Here is a 23654-nt window from a genome sequence, read left to right as displayed (position 1 = left end):
CGTTCTCATTCATATCAATGTTAGCTTGGTCATTTTAGCTCGCGTTATTTACCCTTTTTTCCATTTGAAATATATTTGTAAGGGGCTGAGTCTGAAAGGTGTTATAATAATAATGTTATTTATTGTGTAAAGAATATTACTTTAAAACCCAAACAAACAACAAGATTATTTTTTATTTTATCTCCAAATTTGTATCCACAATATTTTGTAGGGACAAAATATTATGACACAATTATGTAGGGACATTTGTTAATAGTAGTTTTATTAATCCATTTTCCTTTAATTAAAAAGATTAATGGAAAAATAACTTACAAGTAAAGGTCAGCTTCATACATTTACAGTTACCATTCAGTTTTCTCCCTTTTCAACAAAGTAAGCAAGTCAGGACACTTTTACATACAGTAGGAGGCAGTTACAATTACTGCCAAGCTCACTGTTGACCAAAAATATATCACTCAAAGGCTTCCCGAGGTAAATGCATTGTCGCACTACATAGGATACAGTCACAGTTTAAAATAAATCCAGCACTTTCAAACTGTAGTCTATGTCCCAGATCCAAAATAAAACAGAAAAAGAAATAAAATCTGTATATAAACCCCAAAGGTCGCACAATATTTACAAAGAGGAATTATTACATAAATATATTTTGTCAGGCCAAAAGATGCTTCAGTTCAGCGACACTAGATAGGACATCAATCCTTTGCTGAAGAAAAAACCAGGGGAGGTCGAAGGGTGATAAGTAGGAAACAGCACTTATAGTAATCATTCCTTAAAAGACAAAACAATACAACTTTTCACTTTTTTTATAGATGCATTTGTTGTTTTTTTAAAAAAACACACAGTGTGCAGTTTACATTTGCATGACAGGAAACGGATTTTCAGAGTTTGGGCATGCTCCGTTTGCTACACCTATGGGAAAGCATTCGGTTCTATATAAACAGAGTCGGTGCGCGCGATTTAAAAGGTGTTTTTGATCTTTGCAGCTACAAGGACCAGAATCTCCCCGATCTTCTTCTGCCAGTTGTGAATGTGCTTGGACTCGGCGCACCACAGCTCTCCGTGTCGCGGCTCGGCGTTCTCGCACCGCCTCTTGACTTCCTCCTGCTGCTCCTGGTGATCACAGAGAGACGAGACATTGTGCTTCCAGATCTTCATCGGGAAACACCAAAGACACCCCACAAGAAGGAGACGGACGCTGACAGTTGCTATGGGCTTACTGGAGCCTCTCATAATATCGTACTCACAAGGATAATCAGATTATGATGCAGGAAGGGGCCTCCTGTGTGACACAACTAGTAAAGTCGCCTGCCGGAGAGGGCGTTCAGCTCTATGATCACGGGTCCGAGCCCAGGTAATGTCACTAGTCCACTGTGACCGGGATTCTGCAAGCACTGGTGCACAACACACTGAACCGGAGTGTGGGGTGGGATTAGTCAAGACAGAGCTCCATTGGCTTTCAGCAAGCCCTGTGGCCTAGTGGGTGCCTGCAGGCATGCAGCACTGTCACTGAACATGGCTCTGCCCCAGTCAATGCTGAATCTTCGCTGGTGCCTTTATTAAAAACTGACTGGCTCAAACGTAGGCAGGACAGAAGCGTATATATACTTCCTTGCTCTCCACTGCATGCCGTCACAGCATTTGGAATTGTGAGCTGAGACACTATGAAAATTAGCTGGGTAAAACAAAAACAACTTGCAATTCTGAATTTTAAATAAATAGTTGGGGCGGGGGTGGGGGGGGATATGTCACATTTCTAAAGTGTGCCACAATATAAAGACATACTGCTGTTTGATGATGACTGTGTGTTTTTATCTGCTTGGGTGAAACACGTTCCTCTTGAAGATGGATTACATGTTAGCCCTTACCTCTGTTCCATGTTGGATTTCGAACTTATAGAACAGAGCCCAGGCATCCCCTAGGTCAGGCTCGATTTTCACGGTCCTGAGGAACCACTCGCGGGCCTTGGTTATTTTCCTTTCACTCCAGAACAACCTACAACAGCAAAAAAAAAAGATATGCACTTTAGCTTCCTGGGAATTGTGTTTTTTTACATTTTTGTACTTCTTCTTTCAAGATCAATGCCTGGTAAGCTAAAGTCATATGCACAGCATAAATGTAGTTAGGTATTCTTTAACAGCCACAAAAGAAAACAGCCATTAAACAGCTTTAGAATTAAGACCTCTTTATTCCAGTGAATAACTTTAGTTTTTTTTCCACCTGTTGTTACAAACAAATCGGATCTTTCATGGTTATGCCTACTATGTAACTAGAGAGGTGTAGAAGTTGTAGATTTTAATGATCAGATCTACCCACCGTGTTAAACCGACATTCCTTACAGATACCTGAATTGACATAAAATAAGGTTTGCAAATAATCTCAAGGCTGTAACGTACTTGGCTACTGCAAGCAGAACGTGAGGATCATGTTCGCACTTCTTCAAGGCATCCACACTCTTGGTCTTTCTTTGAGGTCTAGATTCAAGGAAAATGGCTTCTGCCCAGAGTATTCCTTAAAAAAAAAAAAAAGACTTAGAATCTGTAATATAAGCAGTATTACAACCCAGTAAAAGAACATGCTTTTCAATACTTCATTGCCACATCTAGTTGAATTTGGTTTGGGGAGCTCATATAATTGAAATACATAGAATACAAATATACAACATTAAAACAATAATAGACAGCATCCACCAATACATCTTCACATACCATCCTAAACACACAACAGTGATACAAAAATCGAGTTCTTCAGAGCATTGTTAATAAAACTGGACCAATACATCAGATGTCTTCAAATCAATGGTTTAAAATGGCTTAAGATCTATGTTTAAAATATTGAATCCATTAGATTTCAATTGAAATGTTCTCTTGTACATCTATAATTCTAACTCAAGACTCAAGAAGTTCACAAACAGAATCAAAAGGGTCTGAAGGATTTAGACTCCATTCTGCGTGGAGGAATGAATGTTCACAAATTTCTCCTATACAATGCCCTTACCTCATAGCATCATACAGGTATTTACAAATAATAACTACAGGGGTGTGAATAATTGTGACCCTTGTGCTTTGTAGACTAAAATTATGACAAATATGACTTTGGTTTTTGCAACACTATTAAAAATACCATACAACATTTTCAAAATGTTTTCAGCAAGAAACATTATTCTATCCTTAAACCTTTCTGCTTTCAATATTTATTGTACCTCTTTCATTAGCAAATAAATCTGGGGGACACCATATATTCAAAATACATTTTTATAATTAATAAAGATCATCATCAACATCTTTAAAACCTGTAAATATTGAACATCCTACTAGGGGGCACTACGAGGCTAAAAATACTACACTTTTCTCGGGTAAGGTGTGTTCACAGCATCACTGCAACATATAATTCTTTTTTGCGCTGCAGAAATGTTTTTTCTTCGATTACAGCAGTAAAACTGAGATACTGAATTTAGAACAGGTGACAAGCAATGTTTTTTATACCAACATTTATGAGAAAAACAAATATTACAAAATGAGTGGCTCATGATATGACAATCCAAGTGTTTTTTCTTGGTTTCCATCACAGAGAATAATCTATAAACAAAAGTAAGAAAACTGAAGAAACCACTGTTCCCAGTGCAGCCCAAATTAAAAGGCAAAAAACAGAATGAGTTTAAGGGATGAGCATTTCTTGTGCAAAGACTTCACTTTGCTCCAGGGATTGGAAAAACACAAAGAGCTTCAGAAAACACGCGATTTACTGAAATCCAATATGCTCTTCTTACCCTTATTTCTTGTTCTTAATCTAAATGTAGGCTAGTCCCTTTGTAACCTCATTTCAACTACTAATGCCTTTGCAACTTCTTCATATTCATTAAAAGGTATGATCATTTATGGGAAACTATAAAAGTCTAAAAATAAAAATATTACTAAGCAACACAGGTATCCTTTTCCTTTTCTTCTCCATTACTTGTGTCCATACAGTGAACATTAAGCATTTCTGAAGAAACAATTCAATCTCCCAAATGGGGAATGTAATGGAAAGCATTTATTCTTGATTGGCATAGCAAAACACAATTCATAAGGCCCTGAGCATTTTGCATTCAGGAATAACGTAATTGGCACAGAAATAACCAAGGCAACATCCGCCAAAAAAATTATCCAACACAGCCTTCACCTACTTAGCTTTTTATCAACATCCACAGCCCACTTACCAGCTCTAGGTTTTTTTTTTATGTCTTACCGCAACAATCCAAAATTTCCCAGAACATTACCCTAGTTATGTTTGGCATCTTAAATCACAAATGCAAGTTTCTGGTAATACACATTTCCATCTTCCAGTTTAAGGCAGAAGCTAACAAATCGTACGGTGAGCTAATTTCAGAATTATTTTTGCAAAACCACAAACACCTCCTACTTAAGCTCATAAATGAAAGTGTCCATGAAGCGTGTGCCAACTATCCTTTGTCAAAGCAGGTCATTGTCTTCAGATTTCATTTCAACTTTGGTAGATCTGCATTACTCTTCATATATTACAGTTACCGAACTATTTACTTTAATTATTCAAAATACGCAAATTCAGCAAAATGTCATTTACTAGGTAGAGATATGCTAACTAGAAAGATTTTTTTGTCCAGATCTTAACTTAGCTCTTAAGACTGGATGGAAATGACTCAGAATTTTTCTCGTTCAAAAACAGAAATAACTACAAGCCTAAATATCCATGGAAGAAAAACAAAAAACAAAAAAACACAAAACAAAGGTGCTTTCTTTGCCTTTTTTTTATCCCTCTGGGGGAGGATCCCAGGACAGCCTAGCGTAGTTCAACTCCTTAATTGTCGTTTGACAACACATAAGACGTACAAAATGAACAGCTTTTGGAACCTGAAAACCTGGCAAGTACTGAGTGCTCAGTCTTTTAAGTCTGTTGAGTTCCACTGGCCTGATCTACAAAATGTCAGGAAATACAGGCTCTGTCTTCTTGAATTCTCAAACCTGGTGTAGTGCCTTTTCCCAGCTGAATTCAAAATGTCTGACTTTGAGAAGTGAAGAAAGTAGAACCTCCTATGTCTTATACAAATACAGAAAATTAAGGTTGTGTGTAATTGTTGCGAATGCAGGACAGATTTTTTCCACCATCTGACAGTAAATGAAAAACAAAAAAGTTCATTTATAATTCTTCGCAGTCAAAGAGTGAAACTTTGAAGTTTAGGTTATTCATAAACATGCTGGACCTTGCCAACAATAAAACATACCTGGATTTAACCCCAGTTTTTTTAATTTCCCCCAAGAGTCATAAATCTAGCCAATTTCTAACATCCTGTGCCAGGAAAAAGTTCTTCAAGCATTCCATGCCCCACTGCTTCAACTTACACGTCATCTATTGTATAGCATCAATACCCATTTACAGCCTGTCAAGCAAAGACAGAAGGAAACTGCAGATGAAAAACGAACCTGTGTGTACAGGTAGGAAAGTAGCAAGTTTAACAAAGGGGACCAGCTGGGTATCACAGTCAGTAGCTTTATTTTACTACAGTATCCTTTACATTGCCAGAAAGACAAAGTCGAAACAAGAAGCTCTAATGCTCAGCTCCTAAAGATCAGCTGTATCTGCTTGGATAGGAATATTGTTATCCGCTCCTTAACCAAGTTTGGCTATCATCATACATAAAACTGGTACGTCCATCCTGATTTGGATACATCTATTTCCGCTTTTACAGGTACCCAGCTGATATAAACTGATCTATATTTGATCTATACTAATCTTTTACTTCTATGACCTGCTTCTGTCTGGCCCGTTGCTGAGATGAGTCAGTTTACTGTAACATCTTCACCAATTACTTTTTCACACAACCTCATTTAAGTCATTAAATTGAACGTGCTGCTGCGCACACTGGCCTACTCAATATGAACTACTTCTGTCAACTGCCGACTGCTTATCTTTCAAGCAGGACACATCGTTTAGACACAAAAGTTCATCTGCCTGAAACCTCAGTGAGTGAAAGGTGTAAAAAAATACTTCTATATCTCTCGAGTTAGAGTGTGACATCTTTCTAATGAAGGTAAAGAGTAGACAGAGGCTGCTAAGGGCACTTACCGGAATTGGGACACTCCTGTAGAGCCTTGGCCATCAACGTGTTTGAAATGTTCTTGAGTCCTGCCCTGTACTCCAATCTAACAGACTCCAGCCTGAAACATTCACATTACATTAGGTGACATTTCTAATTACCCCTGTTTGCTGATTATTTTTAAGAGCACAAGACAACCAGAGAACCCTCTAAGGTTAAAAAAAATGGACGATGTTAAGGGTAAGATTTTGTCACAAAATATGTACGCTCCATATCACATCACTGCTGGTAGTAAAAATAAACATTTTACTTGCTGGTTGCAATAAGGCAGAACAAAACTTTAAGATTATTAAAGATTATTTAAGGTATTTTATATTCAGCCAAGAATAACCGAAAGCACCTTCAAAACCCTTTAGCAGCTGGAAAAGTGAAAAGGGTCAAATCAATCACATGTTTAGTAACATTAAGGGCTTAAGTAACTGATTCCAGATGGAAGGAAGATCAGAGCACACTGGGGACATGAGAATCAGGACCGGGAATCCCTGTTCTAGACCACTAATGTAATGTTACAGATAAGTCCTCAAGCCAATCTCTAAACCTACCACAGCTCTGGGTTCTGAGGGTTCTTCAGCCTGGATTTTTCCAGGATCGCTCTGGCTCGGGTCAGCTGGCCTGCCTTCTCCTCCAGTCTGGAGAGGAGCAGCCATAGGGGAATGGAATGTGGGCATTTCTTCAGCTGGAACACAAGGCAAGGGTTTAAAATCAGCTGGGCCCTTGACTCACTGGTTGTTGCTCACAAAGACTGTTATCAGTAGAGCAAAAAAATCCTATACACCCTTTACACAACACAAGCAGTTTAGAAAAGGCCAAGTATAAATTAATAACATAAAATCCCTTAACCAATACCCCGTTAAGCCAATAAAGGGTAAATATCACACGATTTCATTGCCCCCCAAATCTTTTATATAGATTTAACTAAGAAGATTGCCTATATTAACTTATGGTTTGTACCTGCTACACAGAAAACAAGTCAAGATTCCTGTAAAAGTTCCTTTTCTCAAATCTGAAGCTACTCAACTCTTATGTTGTTCATTTTTTAATTCTATACATGAACAACAAAAGTAACTTTCAATGGAACATCAGCTTTTTCTTTACTGCTCCGAGGATTCTTCTGAGCCTCGGCATTTCTAGCTACAGATTTCGATCTATCTCCATCTAGCTACAGCCAGGATTGGGGTCACTACAAGACCTTTCCACTCCATTTAGGAGCCTGTAAAAAAAAGCAATTACAAATTCATAGCTGTTATGCATTAGAAGAAGATAATTGTTGTATTTAGCTCCAATCTGAGTTCAATAATTGCAGGTCCTCTCTTTGCCACATTTCCACCCTTCTCCTCCTGCTTACCCCCTGGTTATAGGCCTCCCGGGCCTTGTCCATGCACTGAGACTGCTCTTCTATCTGCCCCTTCATCATCCACAGCTTGGGAAAGTCTTCGTAGTGCTTCAGGGCCTCCACACACAGCTCCTGTGCTGCGGAGATGTTCCCCAGAACCCATTCCAGCTTCACCGACTTCATGAACACCTGGAACACCAGACAAGCTTATTTCTCACACTTCAGAGATAAAGACATTGCAATAAAAGCAGGCAAATGGCAAGACTGAACTCCGACTCAAGTTCAGACAAAACTAAAGGTCCATGTACAAAACAAAACTGTAAAATACGTGTGTAATATGCGTGTAAAATACAACAGAATCTAAAGTACAGTCTAGAAAGTTTTATAAACCAAACTCCACAATGGTTCAAGACCTAGAAACAACAGTAATTAAATTGACCAATCCTGTCTGACTAATTTAATTTAACAAAAACCAGAAGGCGCTGTAGAACAAAAAGTAACTCCAATTGACCAACATTTTCAAGTATTTTCTCTTGGGAAAATCTATTTAAATGTATATATAATGTGAATGTGCATCACTGAAGCAAGAAATAAATGTGGAATTCTGAGACACAAATGGATTTTTCTACATGGGTGCTACAGCAGAGCTTGGAACAGAAATGCACCCATGGTTCCAGCTCGGATACATAAAGGAATTCTGACAGCAAACAAGCTGCTTATTTTTTCTCATTGTAAACCACTTGAAGGAGAAGATAGATTCACAATTTCTACCAGAGCTGCAAGAAGTATTAAAGGAATATCATGCACTTTCACTGCAACAAACATTGTAAAACCCTTCAAGTCCTACCTGTTTTTCTAACAGTGTAGCTATCAGGGCCAGCTGATACAGCTCAAACCCTTATAAAGTGATAAGATGACACTCCTTTGAGGCAAACCAATATTGTGTAAGCTTTCCCTTTTTCACAATATCTGGCTTACAAGCCTTGACTGGAGTTTTCACAGTAGGCAGTTTAAATGCATCATTAAGTTAAGTAAACACAGCTGTAGAGCAGACCTGAGGCTAAAAGAAACAAAAAAAAATCTTTGCTAAGACTATCCAGTTAAATACTTTGCTTTGAAACCGTCAAAAAAGTGATTCCCCAAAATGTTCCTCACGTTTAACTTTTACACGAATTTCATCTTCACTTTTTCAGGTAATAGCTGAAGATTGAAGAGCTGGGAAATCCACCCTCCCAGTACGTTTTACCTTACAGACTAAAGGGTGCTGGGGAGCAGGTTAAAGTTTTTTTACAATTACCTAAATTATTTCAAGGGAACCAGTTCTTATGTTTCAGCGTGAGCTGGGCAACGAAGTATAGCACTCTGCAAAACTGTGATGCCCTGACAACATGAGAGCCCTTTTAACAAATATTAGCACTTAACTGCATGCAGCTCAAGTCAGACCTGCTTCATAAAAATATTAATTTTTCAATAAATATTAATTAGGCATGTCAGCCTTTTAACTTGGCCAGAGTCTTTCCGAACAGCTTCTGGGCATCAACAAATTAATTCCCCTCTCATTTTTTATGTGATCCAATGTCACTGTGAAAAAACAATGAGCCTTTAATTAATAGTAAAGTTCAATTTGTTAAAAAAAAACATCACCATGGGAACCAGGGAAATTATCTAGGTTTTGTTGGCTCTCACTTAAAGGTTGAGAACATTTCAACTTTTCAACCACCCCCGATCTCCAAGATCGCTGGGGGTCTGCCTGCGTGGGGGGCTTCGTCCCGGGCACTCACCCTCGCCGTGGGGGCACTGCTCCGAGCCTTGGCCAGCAGTCTCCTCGCTCTTTCATACTCGTTGTTCTCAGACTCTAGCTTCACGGCAGCCAACCAGATTTCTTCACTGTTTGGATTCGCCTAGGAAAAACAAATAAGCACGGTACTGTTTTAAAACACACAGAATATTATTGATGACGTGGATTCAGAGCCTTTAGGTCAATAATAACAAAAGAAAACAAAATCACCCATAAAAGATTGTATAAGTTGCTGCTGGGGTACTTTGGACAAAAAACAGCGAAGAAATAAACCCCGCTATTGTCACAAAACCCTGTTTTCTGTTGTTACAGGATGTTTAAACCCAACCACCTCTGACTTCACAAAACAAAATGGGTTCAAAACTACACATTTTCCCATGGGAATGTAATGTTCCTAAAGCATGAAGCAGAACTCCACACAGATCCTCCTTTGATTCCATGTACATAACTATTTCACACTGTGAATCTGCACTTCCATATTTTGAAATCGTGAGTTCTCTCTCATTACACAAATTCCCAACCTGAACCAATGTACCACACCTAAAAATACAATGTAGTAATGGCAAAAAGCATGTGAACATCCTTGCACCATTATGGCTGGGATGTAGAATCATCACATCCGAGGGTCACAAGGGATGCTGACGATTTTTGACAGAAGCCAAGATTTTGATTGGATTTTATGTACTGGCAACCTATCCTTTACGGTATATACAATTATATGTATAAGCAGCCTAGGCTTATAAATAAGCTAGAGGGAGAGTGGTGGGTGGCTCAATTGCATCACTTCTTTGTTATAAATTCCCACGTCTCAGTATTCCAGACACCGCATGTTACACGCTTCAGCATATGCCCATAGCTTTGTGCTGCTTATGTCCACAATTCACAGCAAATGGACAAACTAAGGTTGACAGCAGTCATTACCATCGCATACCCGGACCACTAACGATGACCTAGCTGACTCTCTGAACACAAGGCCCCCCCATGATCAGTCAAGTCGCCTGAAAAGGCACTTACCTGGAAAGCCAAAGCCAGAATGCTCCTAGCTGCAGGCACGTCTCCAGCGAGCCATTTTGACTTTGCTCCCATCAACCAAAGGACCTCCGCCTTGGGACAATGAGCCACAGCCCTCTGCAACAGAGCTTCCAGAGATTCCCTGAGAAACACAAAGAGCCACACAGTCCTTTACTCCTCTTCATTAGCAAGCCAGTACTGCAGCTGCTCTCTGCTCTGCAACACACATGGGATCTGAAACTGTGTCAGTCTCCAGTCATGATTTTGTAAGAATAACAATGCTCTGTTGCAACCACGATTAGAAATGAATGACAGTGGGGCAAACAAATTACCCCCTGCATAATTATAGTTAATGTTCAACAGAAAGGATACCCAGACCTTTAAATTGTTATCATGAAGCTTACAAAGAGTGCTGACAAGTAACTAAGTGATGTGCCAGCACTATATATGCAAAAACTGCACATCAAATTTCCTTAATAACCAACAAATTGCTATTCTAATTGCAACAGACAACTAGATCCGGTGCCAAACTACAAGAACAATGATTGATGGGAGGTTACGGTCATGAATAAAAATAAGAAAGCAAGTCATAAAAGCTTAGTAGGATGGGAAGGCTAAAACTAAGATTGAAGAAGGATTTTTTTCAATATTAATCACAACACAACAGTTATTATTTAAATAGTTTTATGTGAAAATTGATCCCTGTTCAGTGCTGTCAGTAACAGGATGATGAAAGCTGACATCTACAAACCTGGTTCCATGGCTTTTCTCGAAGTAGGCTGCCCTGAGCCACACACTCTTCTTGCTTGGGAAGACTTGCAGGGCGTGTGCATATATGGCTCTTGCACACTCCAGGGCACCATGTGCAATGCACTAAAGAGAGGCAATTAACACAACATCACAAAGTGCTGAGAACTGCCACCACGAAATGCCAAATAAAAGCTATGGCAGAAATTCAGCATTAGAAAATACAAAAATAGGAAACATTAGCTAAAACAGTTACAGATTTGTACCATTTTCATCAACATTAGGCGAACAAAGAATTGTGAACATGCATTCTAAAAATCTACAAGCCCTTAACCCCGTTAGAAATCTTATAAAGTACACTGTATTTAAAGAGTACAGTACACTTTCAGCATCCTCCATCCAGGTGTGCTTGCAGTCCTCCTCTTCAATCCCAATACCAATGACTGCTCTGATGACAGCCTGACAAGTGGCCACGCTGCCTGCCTTGTCACATTCTTCCGCATCCTGAAGAAGAAGAGACAGCATTAACTCTGAGATGCAGCATTTCATTCCCAGCGAAACTGGAAATGTCAAGTGCTTCTCACAGCAACAACTCTGGTACTGCAAAGAGAGAATGAATGGGGACGGACCCACTCCTCTGATCCACCATTGAACTCATCACCTGATATCCTGCAAGCTCTACACAATGCTTACAGCTCAATAGTTCCCTGTAGGAGCTTATGGCTGAATGTGGACAAAAGCATCCATCCCTAACACCATTGCAAATTGGCACCCGGAATCTGCAGGAGTCACGGATAGCTCAGGCAACCCTGGCCAACTAATCCAAAACAAACCTTTCAAACTTTCTGCCAATTGGTGCCACCACTTGGGAAATCCCAGTTAAAGCCAGCTGCTGACATGATTCAAACTCAGACTCACGACATCGGGACTGTACAGAGCTATCTGAGGTCAGATCACTGCAAGAACCATTATTTATGGGGCTGCATAGGTTATTTTAATTTTGCAGTACTCCACAAATACTTGACAATTATTCAGAATTCATTGCAACAATAGCATTAACGCCATTAGAACTATTTGACTAGACATCGACTGAAACAAATACGAAGGAAGGGAAAGCATCTGAGGGAGGCCTTTTGTCCACGATAGCAGAAGATCACGGAGAAAAAAGTATTCTGAGAAGACTCAGATCTCAGGTTCAGTGAAAAACAAAATCTCACCACAGCACATTACATGCTTTATTTTAAAGGATTTTGAAGACTACCATATAATAATTATATACATCCTTGCTATAGCCAAACCTTTATGAGTGGTTTAAACACATCCTTCCAGCTAACCTAACATGGCTGCCAACGGAGAACTTCACCTGAGAAATCTTCAGTATCTACTCTGATTGTAGCACTTTGGATTGTACTGTTATTAACCATTTCACTGTGGAAAGTTGTTGAGCGAAGCTTCTGTAACTGTTTTTTCAATATGTGGTGGTAAGGAAATTGCTCTTACACATCTTAAAAACAGATGGTTGCTATGGCATCAGTGATCAACAATTCCAGTGTCTGTTATCAATAAGAGTAAGCATCTGGCTATAAGTAATGAGCAATATATTCAATAGATCCAAGGGTCACTTTCTCCTAATTCAAACACTCAGGGTCTGATGGAACGTCTGAACACACAAACCCCTACACCCACATGCTCAAGGTGCACCACAGAATTTTATCCTGACTTGTTAAGAGGAGAAAAGGGGGAAATGGACCCTAGAATAATAGACCTGATCATATAAAATTAAATTGCATCACAACATGCTCAAAGTTTTTGCACAAGAAATATCTCTGCTTATTGGGATAATCACAATCACAAAAAAATCACAATGCATTTTTAAATGCTGGAAATTCCTAGCAGCCTATACTTTCTTCAGCAAACATTCATTTTTTATTTCTGTACCACTGTTCTTGGGCAAAGTTAGCATTTACATGATATGTTATATATATTTATGTTTCTATTCCACACCTCTGAAGAACTAAGTCAGAACCACATTCCTTCTCAGAATCCCTTCTTTTATTGGCCTGCGTGACTTTCCCTCATGCTGGTCGAGTTGTCCTTAACTGATGCTCTTCCAGCTGGGTTGCACTTATATAATTACACGACAACTTGGCTCTGCTCTCTCACATGCTGTTCTATTATCCTCATCCAAACTCCAAGTGCAGTGCTACTGCCAAGTTCCAGTCTTACTTAGGATGTCTGAATTTCTTTTAGGGGAAATGTCATAGAACGACAAAAAGATGAAAAATAGTTTCTCTCATGAAGGGGTTGTGCAACACACAAATTAAAATAGTCAAGCTGTGAGTAAGTTCAGTGGAACACCACACACTTCTCACGGAAGCATGCACTCACGGAATACAGCTGAAATATTCCCATTTCCTTATTCTTTTTCTGGGTGTAAAACACAACACAGATTCTGACAGAATTCTGCTTCTTAAACCTATTCTGCTTTTTGGTGGAAGGAGAGAAAAGTGTGAAAACTTTTTTTGAGTTTGAAAGACCTACTGTGACTGAAAAGAGCAGTTGTGCTTTAGACAACACTTTAACTCAATCAAACCTCCTAGCCCAGTTCTCGTCATGCGAGTTAAAATATACATACTGAAGGACGCCCAATACGGCCTAAAGGTAGTCAAGCAGGCCTAAAGGGTGAAGAATGACTCCGAAATTACATAATGAGAATTTCCAGTTGGAAGAGTTTATCCTTGGCTTTTGAGCAAGTGACACAGATGTAGTTTATAATTAGAAAATAGCACATAAAAGGCAGATACCAAACTATATCAGACAGCCTACAGAAGGGAGTCTTAACAGAACAAACTTTATATGTACAAAGATATATATAATTAATACTGTTCTTTACATACTTATTTTTTTACTAAAATAGATTAATCCTAGACACCCTTACAATAAGAAAGGTTGTTAAAAGAAGTACAATATCAAAACAAAGTCTCACGATTTTCATTTTTCAGCAACACCACTAACAGAAGCAAAGTATTTAAGAGAAGTGAGAATCCTCACCTGAATCCACTGCTCTCTGTTGATCTCCACTCCATTGGCTCTGAGGGACGTGATGGCTCTGTCAATGATCTTTTCAACCATCTGTGTGTTGCCATTGGCTTCCTCCAGCTTGGCAGCTGTGATCCAGATGTGTCTGTCAGTGGGGATATTTTCACGAGCCTTGTTCAACACACGCCTGGCATTCTCATAGGTCTCCAGCCTGGCAAGGGCCAACCAAAGCTAAAGGAAAAAAGAAAGATAAACCAACAATTTTATCAAATTAAACTTGCGGGGAACAGATGCTTTTCTGAAATTATTAATCATTTTCTTAAAAATTGTTAAATGCGGGTGCAATTTTGTTAATAAACAACAACTTAAATGAAAGGTTCAAGGATTTTTTCACTATCCAGGAATACAATACTAGTTATAAGCCTTCAATGGTTTGTTAAGAATTTATGATAAGTTTAAAACAAGCAGTAAGAGTTTATAACGCACTGTTCTGTCGCTGTAGAATACAATATTATTTTATTAACTACTAAAGAGAAGTACAGAATTACTGTACTTATGGACATTAAGTACTTTCCAATTTTTATCAATGACTATCTAAAACAGACAACAGTTTCTAAGTTGATAACTTTATCTTCAGACTACACTTTATTCAATTTTTAAAAAGGGTAATGGCCTCAGTCTGGGTGATGACAGCAGATCATCACAAAAAGAAAACTGGAAGTTTGGCACTCAGTGACGACCTCGTGCTTTTAAAATATGCGTCAGCAACCTGGAGTCCAGTTTCCCCAAAGTCAGTGCTAGATTAAGTGACGCTAAAAAGATGACTGAACCGCTCTGCCATTAGTTCTTCCTCTCCTTAGCAGTTAAGACTTACACAGCACTCATCAATACTAGGATTCATGGTGCAAAGGAAACAAATATTGAGACACAATGCTGTATGGGGCTCCTTCAAGGTAGGGTGCTATACAGAGTGAAGGAATTTAGGGAGGGGTTCTGTTCAAGTCTCCTGTGGTGTGTATTTTTTGTGGGTGGTTTTTGAAAGTGTCAGTTGAAAGTCTGGCTCTCAGTGAGCTGATGCTGCTCTCGCACCTCCACGCTGGTAGGGCAGCACTCCACAGCCCTGCTGAGCATGATCCTGGCATCTTCGGGCTCTTCCAGCTCCACTGCGGCCTTCCACAATCGCACAGACTTGGACACGTTCTCCAGAGCTGCCGAGAGCACAAAAACAACATTTACAGCAAATGCATTGCCCATACCATTCTGTTATACAAGAAACGTTTCGACAACCTTTTTCTGGGGGATAAACAATTTGGAGACTGAATTCCTTTGAACCTGACAAGAGACATTTAATAACTTTATTCACCCCAAAAGAGGCCCTGGCATCAGGTGGCATCATAATTCTAAGAGGAAAAAAAATAGCAAATGGGATTTCTCTCTCATTCTACACCTACCGCCTTCTTTTTTTTTTTACTTACTATCATTGAAAAGTTAAACATGAATGAAGATTAATGTGAATATCTAATGTTACATTCTTTCTGCAGGTCTTTGAAGAATTAGGCTGCTGTATGTGCTTTAATGCCTACCAAGACATCTTTAACCTATAATGGTATTATCTGTGTGGGAAAAGTGTTGAAAGACAAGGCTTTCAAGTGTGCGTCACTTTAACTGTAACCAATTCCAAACTATACTTATATTCTTAACAAGGTGCCAAGACCTACATTTGATTTTAATGCCAGATGCCAAGTAAAATAAGGATGAAATTCCCAGTTTCCTCTCATTTCTGGTTAATCCTCCTTTATCTCTGATTCTCCCCAAAAACTACTCATGATAGTTACCACATCTGGAAGCCCGTGCCATTATTTCTTTAATGATAAAGTTTCAATAAATATTATTTGATTTAGAAAAAATGCGGAAAAGGCATGGCTTCTGTAGAAGTCCAGGCACTAGTGGATGCTGGCAATGTTACTCATAAAAAAAACAGAATGAGATGTGGACTTAGGGCATAAGTTAAATAATTCAAGACTAGTAACTAAACACAACAAAACATTTTAACATTTAGTTCAAACCTAGCGATACCATTTCTGTAACTAAAAAATTGTGTGCAACTCCCTAACAATCTGTGGTGGTGCTGAACCCTTACAAAAGCAAAACACATGTTGAGACTGTTTTAATTAAGATTGGTTACTGGAACGAGCCCATGATTTCCTAATTTTGAGTAGTCAAAGTTCATCAATACAGTGAGGTTCATCAATATTCAGTCTAGACTAAATCCAAGATCCTGTTCTGCACATTATCTGACTTAAAAAAGATAAATACAAATGCATGCATAAATTAACAAGGTCATAAGGGAAAAAAGCACAATTTTAAAACCCCAAACCTGTTGGTGCAAGCAAACTGCTTAATGGAGCATCAGAACAAAGCTTTTAGAAAGAGGAAACAAGACATTAATCTATGTCCCTAACAGGCTTCTTGGAATGGATACTCCGAGCCAAGGAAACCCTACATGAAGAAAGCAGGGGAACCCAAGCCCTGCCTCAGACTAGAGTTTCAGCTTGCTTTCATCTCAACCAAGCGTTTTCTTGACACATCTGCCTCAACCCTCTTGAAGCTGGACTGTGATCATTACCAGCTGTCTTTTATGAAACAGTACACTTTAATAAATGCATCTTAAACAACTTCTCCAGATTTGACCTCAAGTTTGAAGTACTGGCTATATTTTCCATTTTACATGAATATTTGCCAAAAATGTAATTAAGCACTGAATTGTGTTTGCTGCTTGAGATGCCCTGTTTTACACAATTTAACTCACAAAGAATGGTGCAAGCCATCAAAGCACTAAGGTCAATGACATAAGATTTAAATAAGGAACAAGTAATAGATTTATTCCATGCTGAAAAGAGAGGAAAGAAAACGCAACGTTTCGGCCATGGAGCCTTCGTCAGGTGCGAGGAAGACCCTCACACCTGAAGAAGGCTCCAAGGCCGAAACGTTGTGTTTCCTTTCTTTCATAACACAAATTTATAGTTTTAATTCGCATTGCTTCATTTAATTATAAGGAATTTACAAATTATTTTGAACAAATATTATCGAAGAAAATAAAATTGCACGAAGAACAATTTAATCAGTAGAATACTGCTCATCGCCTTTATGCCATTTCGTACATTTCCCACAATACACTGGAATGCCGTGGGTATCAACAAAAGAGATGAGAAATACTATTTATAGTTACAACTTAAGTCATTGAAAATGTTAATAAAGAGTCACAATTATCAGACTGATACTTTATACTCTTACTGCAGAATAGTTTTTGGTCTTTTTAATGTTTTAAACATTTCTAAGAGCTTATTAATACAGATCTAGTAGCAATTCTTCATGGTAAGGGTCATGGCATATCAAAGCCTCTACTGGAAGTACAGGGTGCAAAACAGGACTACACCCGAGTTGGGGCCGCACTCTAATACAGGGTGCGTGCACACAGGGACAATTTATTTAGCCAGCATCTCTCTGGGAAGAAGGAGGAGATTGGAGCACTTCTCAAAAAACCCACAGTCACAGGGAGAAGATCCAAACACCACAAAGAACACGCACCAGTCTGGAAGTGAACCCAGGACCCAAGCATTGTGACAGCTCAGGGCTTACAGCCACATGGCCATACTGCCCTATTGGTACACAGTGCTAAATATGGAAAACTTCACATCTGTCTTTGAGTCTATGACAAACGATGGATTTTTTTATGCTGTGTTTAGAAAATAAACTTCAGAAAAGAAAAACGTGCCTATAATTTTTCCTCCAGTCGCGACAATCACAGCAAATTTCTTGTTGAGATTCAAATCATATTCTTTCAGTTCCTCTGATTTCATAAGACCATCGGATCATTTGCATTGGTGCTCCGGAACAATATTTCATAAACCCATTACATTTCCCTGCTTTCTTTGTGAAGGAAGCTGGGATATTATAGAAATAATAATGCTGCATAATTTTCTACATTTTATGAAAGCGGTAATCTAGTGCCATGGCACGCCTGCATGGTACAAAATAAATCTGTTTTATCTCTGCATCTGCAGTAAACACACAGGCAGTGATTTTCTGTGGTTGCCATGTAATTCTCTGACCGACTGCAGTCTGCTCTGATTCCTGAAACTGCGGAATCATGGAGTCCTGGAAGACCCGATTCTACATTCTACATTCTTTCATGGAGAGATTTATTTGAGGGAGAGAGAGAGAATAATAACAGCTAAGTGACTTCTCCGACCCTAAGCCCTTTGCTGATGTATGACAGGTTTATTTCACAATCACATTCTAAAGTAACACTGCTGCACCTCTGAACGCCCCCAAAACACAATGGACCTCAATATTAAAGTCAACAGACACAATCCTGTCATGAATAATCAGGCATAAATTTGTGGGGCTTTCTCACCTTTCCGCAGGACGCGTTTCTTGGCCCGAATGTCTGTCTCCAGCTCAGCTGCACGGATGTAGATGCGGACAGATTGAGGCAAATGCCGGACTGCCTGGGCCACCACTGCTTTGGCGGTGTCTCCTGGCTGTAGTCTTGCTGCCTCCAGCCAGACATCTTCGCTCTGAAATAAAGGGGTTTGACATTTGTGTTTCCTCCCGTCTCTTTTTTTTCTTTTCACCAATACATTGGCCCTATTAGGGCAGATGCAGACCATGATTTATGCTACCTGAAACACAATCTACTTTTAAAGTTCCCAGCCACTGCCTCCCAGATTCAGAAATCTTAGCCCAGAAATCATCTAGCTTGCATGACCCAAACGAGTCCACTGATGAGATTCCCTGGGATCTTTAACAGAGAAGAAACATTTAGGGACTGTTGCGTTGAAATAATAAATTAACCAGACCCCAGATAATAGTCCCACTACAGAATCTAACAAAATAAACCTACCTAAATCCCTCACTGAGCTAAGCAGTCGACTCCATACCATGATTCTTGATATGCTGGACTAAGTGAGTAATTGCTAACTGTGCAGTGACTAAAGATACAAACTGATAGTTTCAAAATGTTATTTGAAATTTATTTAATCTTAATAATAGATTGACTTACACTAACCAAAGTAAATTTATAAAAAAAATTAAAGTACTGTTAAAACCCAAAGGCTTTCTTGGCATTAATTCCTGTTTAAGTAAAGAGCACTGTTAAGCTCTTATACAATTACACAAAGAAATGAATTGATACTGGTGTAATAATTATCAATGCTTTTGAAATAGTATAGAATCAATCTTACATACTGTAATTCACAGCAGCATTAATGCATTATTCGGGTCCTATTTATGGATTTTCATTTTTCATGCATTGTACAATGTTCTTGTACTATCACACTGGAGTGGTTTTCTTTGCAAAACTATCAGTATGGTCAACTGCACATGATGCTAGCAGATTTCCTTTAAAGTACAAGAACCCTGAAGTAATGTGTTGTGTAATGACCCCATACAAGAATAAAAAAAAAACTATTTCCAAACTTCCCATGGATGCACAACAAATCAGAATACTGATTTAAAGTTAAAAATAAAGCAAGCTATGAAACCGATAGGACCCCTTACCTTGGGACACATTTCTGTGCCCTTCATGATGAGGTTCCTGGCCACCTGCAACTTGCCTGTTACCTCCTCCAGGCGTGCGGAGGCAATCCAGGCAGGAGGATGATGAGGGTTGGTCTCCCGCACGGATTTCAGCAGTAGGCGAGCCTTCTTGATATCACTGCCAGTAAACACACACAGCCATCAGGAATTAAGATGACAGTGATGAACCCGATCCAGACTTTACTAAGAGGCTAAAAGAAATTGCACAAGCTTTCTGTGAAATGACTGTCGTCATTAAAGCGTGTCAAGCAGACCTTCAAATTTAAAAGTGATTGAATTGTATTAGCAGCCCTGGAAGAGCATGAACTGTTAAGCAATTTTAGTTTTTCATACCAGATACTACCCCCCCCCCCACTCATCTGAAATCTGTCTCTTCAAGAATAAACCTAAAAAAGTATGACATTTATGTTATCTGGAACAACTAGATAAATTATTGGAAATATGTTGATAAAACCTAAATCACAGTTTTTAAAAGCTTGCCATTAACACAAAATAATATTTTAAGCATGACACTATCATTGAAGCAAGTTAGCAAATGTGTAGTAATGGTATAAATAAAAATGCTTTAAACCATCTTTTAATTACTCATTATATTAATTTGGCTTACTTAATATCTCCGCCGTGAGTTGGAATCATTGAGTTCAGATCTGTCAAATAGCCCTTTGGGTCAACAACTGTCTGTCCACTGACAGAATCAGACACCTGCACACACAGGAGAGAGAAATTTCAGGAAATGGCTACCACACAAAGGCAACTGTCCAAAATCACCCATCTCCCACACAGAATTGCTATGAACTCTTTCTTTACAGCTCCAAAATTGAACTTTAAGAAAACTGTGAAATTGAAAAAATGAGCTCCTTCTATACAATGGCATGGTCCTTACATTCCACACTGCTATGGTTGGTAACACAAAATTACTACATGTGAAACACAGACACACAGACATTTTTCTAAGGATATGTAATGAAATTCACCAAATGCAAAAGCAATCAGGTGCATGGCTTTATTAGAAAAACTGGAATCAGTGAGTGTGACTAATTTCCCAAAGAGATGTCATTAAATGTCATAAGAAATGACATAAACCTAAGAAATCAGGAACAAAGAAACAGGAATACTTTCCCACCTGACTAAGTCTCATGTCCATCAGGGTGTTCCTGGCCTGCCCGATCTTCCTCATGTCCAGTTCACCTGTTCCTGGGGTCATCAGGCCAGGGGTCATTGCTCCTGGATAAGGGGTGTTCAGCCCTCCAGAGAAAGGTGTATTTAGCCCTCCAAATTGCTGACAAAAAAATCCAAATAAAAACAAACAGTTTTCTGACTGTTCTTGAAAAACCCTGTCTTCCACTCTTATTTTTGTACTCTCAGCTGGAGGCTTACAGCTGAAGAATAATGAACAGATGCTGAAAAAGAGGGCTAGGAGAACATTAGCTTAAAGTGAGAACATATCTCATGGGGGTTTCTATCACTGAGAGGAAAAATAAAAATGTTCTGCATTCACGCTTCTGTGGGCTATAAAGCTATACATCATTATATATTGTCGGGTGTTTTCTTAAACTGACATCTACTGGTGCATTTTAAAATTACAATGCATCTCTTCTAAATAAACACGGCAGATGCTGGGTGGCTTATCGAAAAAAAAAACATTCAACTACCCTGGTTATTCCTTCTGGAATTACCAAGAATTTTTGACATTACACTTAGCAGTAAATTGATGAATAAATTCACTTTAGATAGCAACCATTTACATAAGAGGCAAAAGGGAAGCTTGTATTATAGTTTATTTATATAATGTTTGTTTCTGAGAATGCACCTTGATGTAAATTTCTGAAAACGTGAATCGATGCACTGAACTGCGTATCAAACAAAACAAAGTCATGACAAACTTGGAAAACAGGAAAACAAGCACACTAACCCCTTGCCTGGGGTCCACTGACGTATGGTTTTCTCCCGTCTGGAGGTGCTTGGCAAAGAAGCTGTCTGGTACAGGCGTAAGTTTCTCATAGCGTGGATTCCTCTGGCGTTTATTTCGGGCATCGCCCACTTCTGGAATACTCAGCCATTCTTCTTCAGTGACCTCGGCCAGCTTCCTCTGGAGATGTAGAAATCTTGACTCGTTACACTCATTACAGCACGCCTTCGTGAACACATGCTACTTATAGCATTTAAGTGATCTATTTTTACCACATATATTTATATGACAATGATCTGCATGCTTTTTGGATGTTTTTGAATTACCTAAGGGTAATAATCTTGTTGAAGGAACTTCCCTGTTAGTGAAAGATGTATGTAATACACATTTGCAACAAAAGTAAAGTGGCTGAATTTTGCGGCACATTTATTTCTGGAGGCCTCAGTTAGATTCCAGCTTTGGTCCAAAGACAGACTTACTACACGACAAACAGTAGAGAGAAACATATACCTGTTGTCATTGTATTTCATGTGTAATGAGAATGAAAACCATTTTCTGAAACGCTTATCATTGTACAAACCTTAAGATCAGAAAACTGCTGCTGAATTTTTGGACGCTCCATACGGTATTTCTCAATCTCCTCCTTCTCTCTCTGTTCTCTGTTGAAAACAGAGATCAGACAAGCGATGATAAAGCTATTCACTACATCACACAAGGAGCAATGTTGTTTTTTTTATGAAATAATGACGTTTTCATCTATGATGACCCACCTTCTCTCTTTCCTCCTTTCATCCATTCTCTTATCAAGAGCAGCGTAAATTGCATCTGCTTCCTCATCGTCCTTTTCATAGGGCCCACTTGAGAACAGACTACCAGCATAACCATTGAACTGCAGAGATATGAGAAAGGTTGATTAACATGCTTTAAAAACAGCGATTGTACAAAATCATAAAACCGTCAGTTCAAATTAAAGACGCCTCTAGAAAAAATGGCTACAGCCTTGGATGTGCCTGATGATTTCCTCATCATAAAGGCTTATTACCTCATCATAGTTGGTGTCATTGAGATCCTCATCATCATCATCTGCCTGGTTCTTCTTCATCTGATCCCCCACGGTCCTCTTCCCCGGAGGAGCATGGCGATCGTCCACTGGGTCATTGGCATCCCGGGCTGGGCCGATATCAGACCGGGTGGTGAAACCAGTGGCACTGAAAACAACACAACAGCCGTCCGGTCGATAACATAGCACAGAGAATAACTTCGCCATTGTAATCCAAAACACTTGTAGTCTTCCTTTCCAAAAACACAACATCCAAAATGTATACAATTTAATTAAGCTAGGCTACACAAATATAGCCGCATAGACTATTAATATATATAATATGAAATCTTACATTTAACACAAGGTCGCAAAGACGTCTAGAGTCGCAACATCGTCAGTATTTTATAGTTAGAATATCGTCAGTGAAAACATCAAAGCAACCAAAGGTTTATGGTTCTATCGTTAGCTCAGGAACAAACTTTAATTGCAGTACTTTCTGAAAAAAGCCTACTGCAAGTAGCGAAATGGATTTAAATCTTTTCCACAACTTATAACAACTTGACTTGTGTGGCCTTATTTCTAGACAGCTTATCAAACCCCATAATGCTAAAATACATAAAAGACTAAACTGCATGTTTTTTTTTAAGATGCAATGAACGGGGATCACATCTTACCCTCTACCGAGACCAGGCACATATCCCAGGGGTGCTGGCATGCCCAGAAAGGGTTTCTTCTTCTTGTTAAGTGTCCCGGTGAGGCTCGAAGTTGCCCCAGTCCCAGACAGACTGGAGGCTACATTTCCACCTCCACTTCCACTTCCACTGCTGCTACCAGCAGCTCCTGCTGATGAACTAGCCATCTTTGATGCGTTTCTAGACGCCGGAGTTGTGGAAACGCTAGCCATTTCTGCGCCACCATTAACCAAAACAACTTCCGGGGTAAAGGTCTAACCTTAACTGCGATTGCGCTGATTTACCACAACAGCTCCCCTACTGGTCGTTTTAAGCCCCTTCTAAATATGGGGGTTTAAACTTTGCCTACATGTTACTCAGTAAAATCTCACAG

The 23654-nt window shown here is 39.1% G+C and overlaps 1 protein-coding gene across 1 annotated transcript; it reads right to left on the bottom strand.

Annotated features, from left to right (window-relative positions):
* Positions 1-158: 158 nt before the first annotated feature.
* Positions 159-23527, bottom strand: prpf6 (PRP6 pre-mRNA processing factor 6 homolog (S. cerevisiae)). Its single transcript, XM_006639588.3, has 21 exons — positions 23264-23527; positions 22590-22755; positions 22318-22436; positions 22128-22206; positions 21551-21727; positions 20762-20917; positions 20246-20340; positions 19600-19756; positions 18455-18617; positions 15127-15245; positions 14050-14268; positions 11380-11502; positions 11003-11124; positions 10255-10393; positions 9224-9343; positions 7455-7631; positions 6652-6785; positions 6079-6170; positions 2394-2508; positions 1866-1992; positions 159-1110 (listed from the first exon to the last, which is right to left on the bottom strand). Exons 1-21 carry the CDS (start codon positions 23491-23493, stop codon positions 958-960), a joined length of 2982 nt encoding a protein of 993 aa, XP_006639651.3. The 5' UTR covers positions 23494-23527; the 3' UTR covers positions 159-957.
* Between the last annotated feature and the right edge of the window lie 127 nt (positions 23528-23654).

This window comes from Lepisosteus oculatus, chromosome 16 (assembly GCF_040954835.1).
Source record: "Lepisosteus oculatus isolate fLepOcu1 chromosome 16, fLepOcu1.hap2, whole genome shotgun sequence".
In the NCBI taxonomy this organism is placed as follows: domain Eukaryota; kingdom Metazoa; phylum Chordata; class Actinopteri; order Semionotiformes; family Lepisosteidae; genus Lepisosteus; species Lepisosteus oculatus.
This window is presented reverse-complemented; position numbering and strand designations above follow the sequence as displayed.

Bases quoted from the DNA above. Each gene is read 5' to 3' on its own strand.
- prpf6 (XM_006639588.3), bottom strand. From the start codon at position 23,493: ATGGCTAGCGTTTCCACAACTCCGGCGTCTAGAAACGCATCAAAGATG. The intron at 22,437-22,589 runs GTAATAAGCCTT...ATATCTCTGCAG, and splicing joins ATGACACCAACTATGATGAG to TTCAATGGTTATGCTGGTAG. The intron at 6,171-6,651 runs GTAGGTTTAGAG...TGAATGTTTCAG, and splicing joins CCTCAGAACCCAGAGCTGTG to GCTGGAGTCTGTTAGATTGG.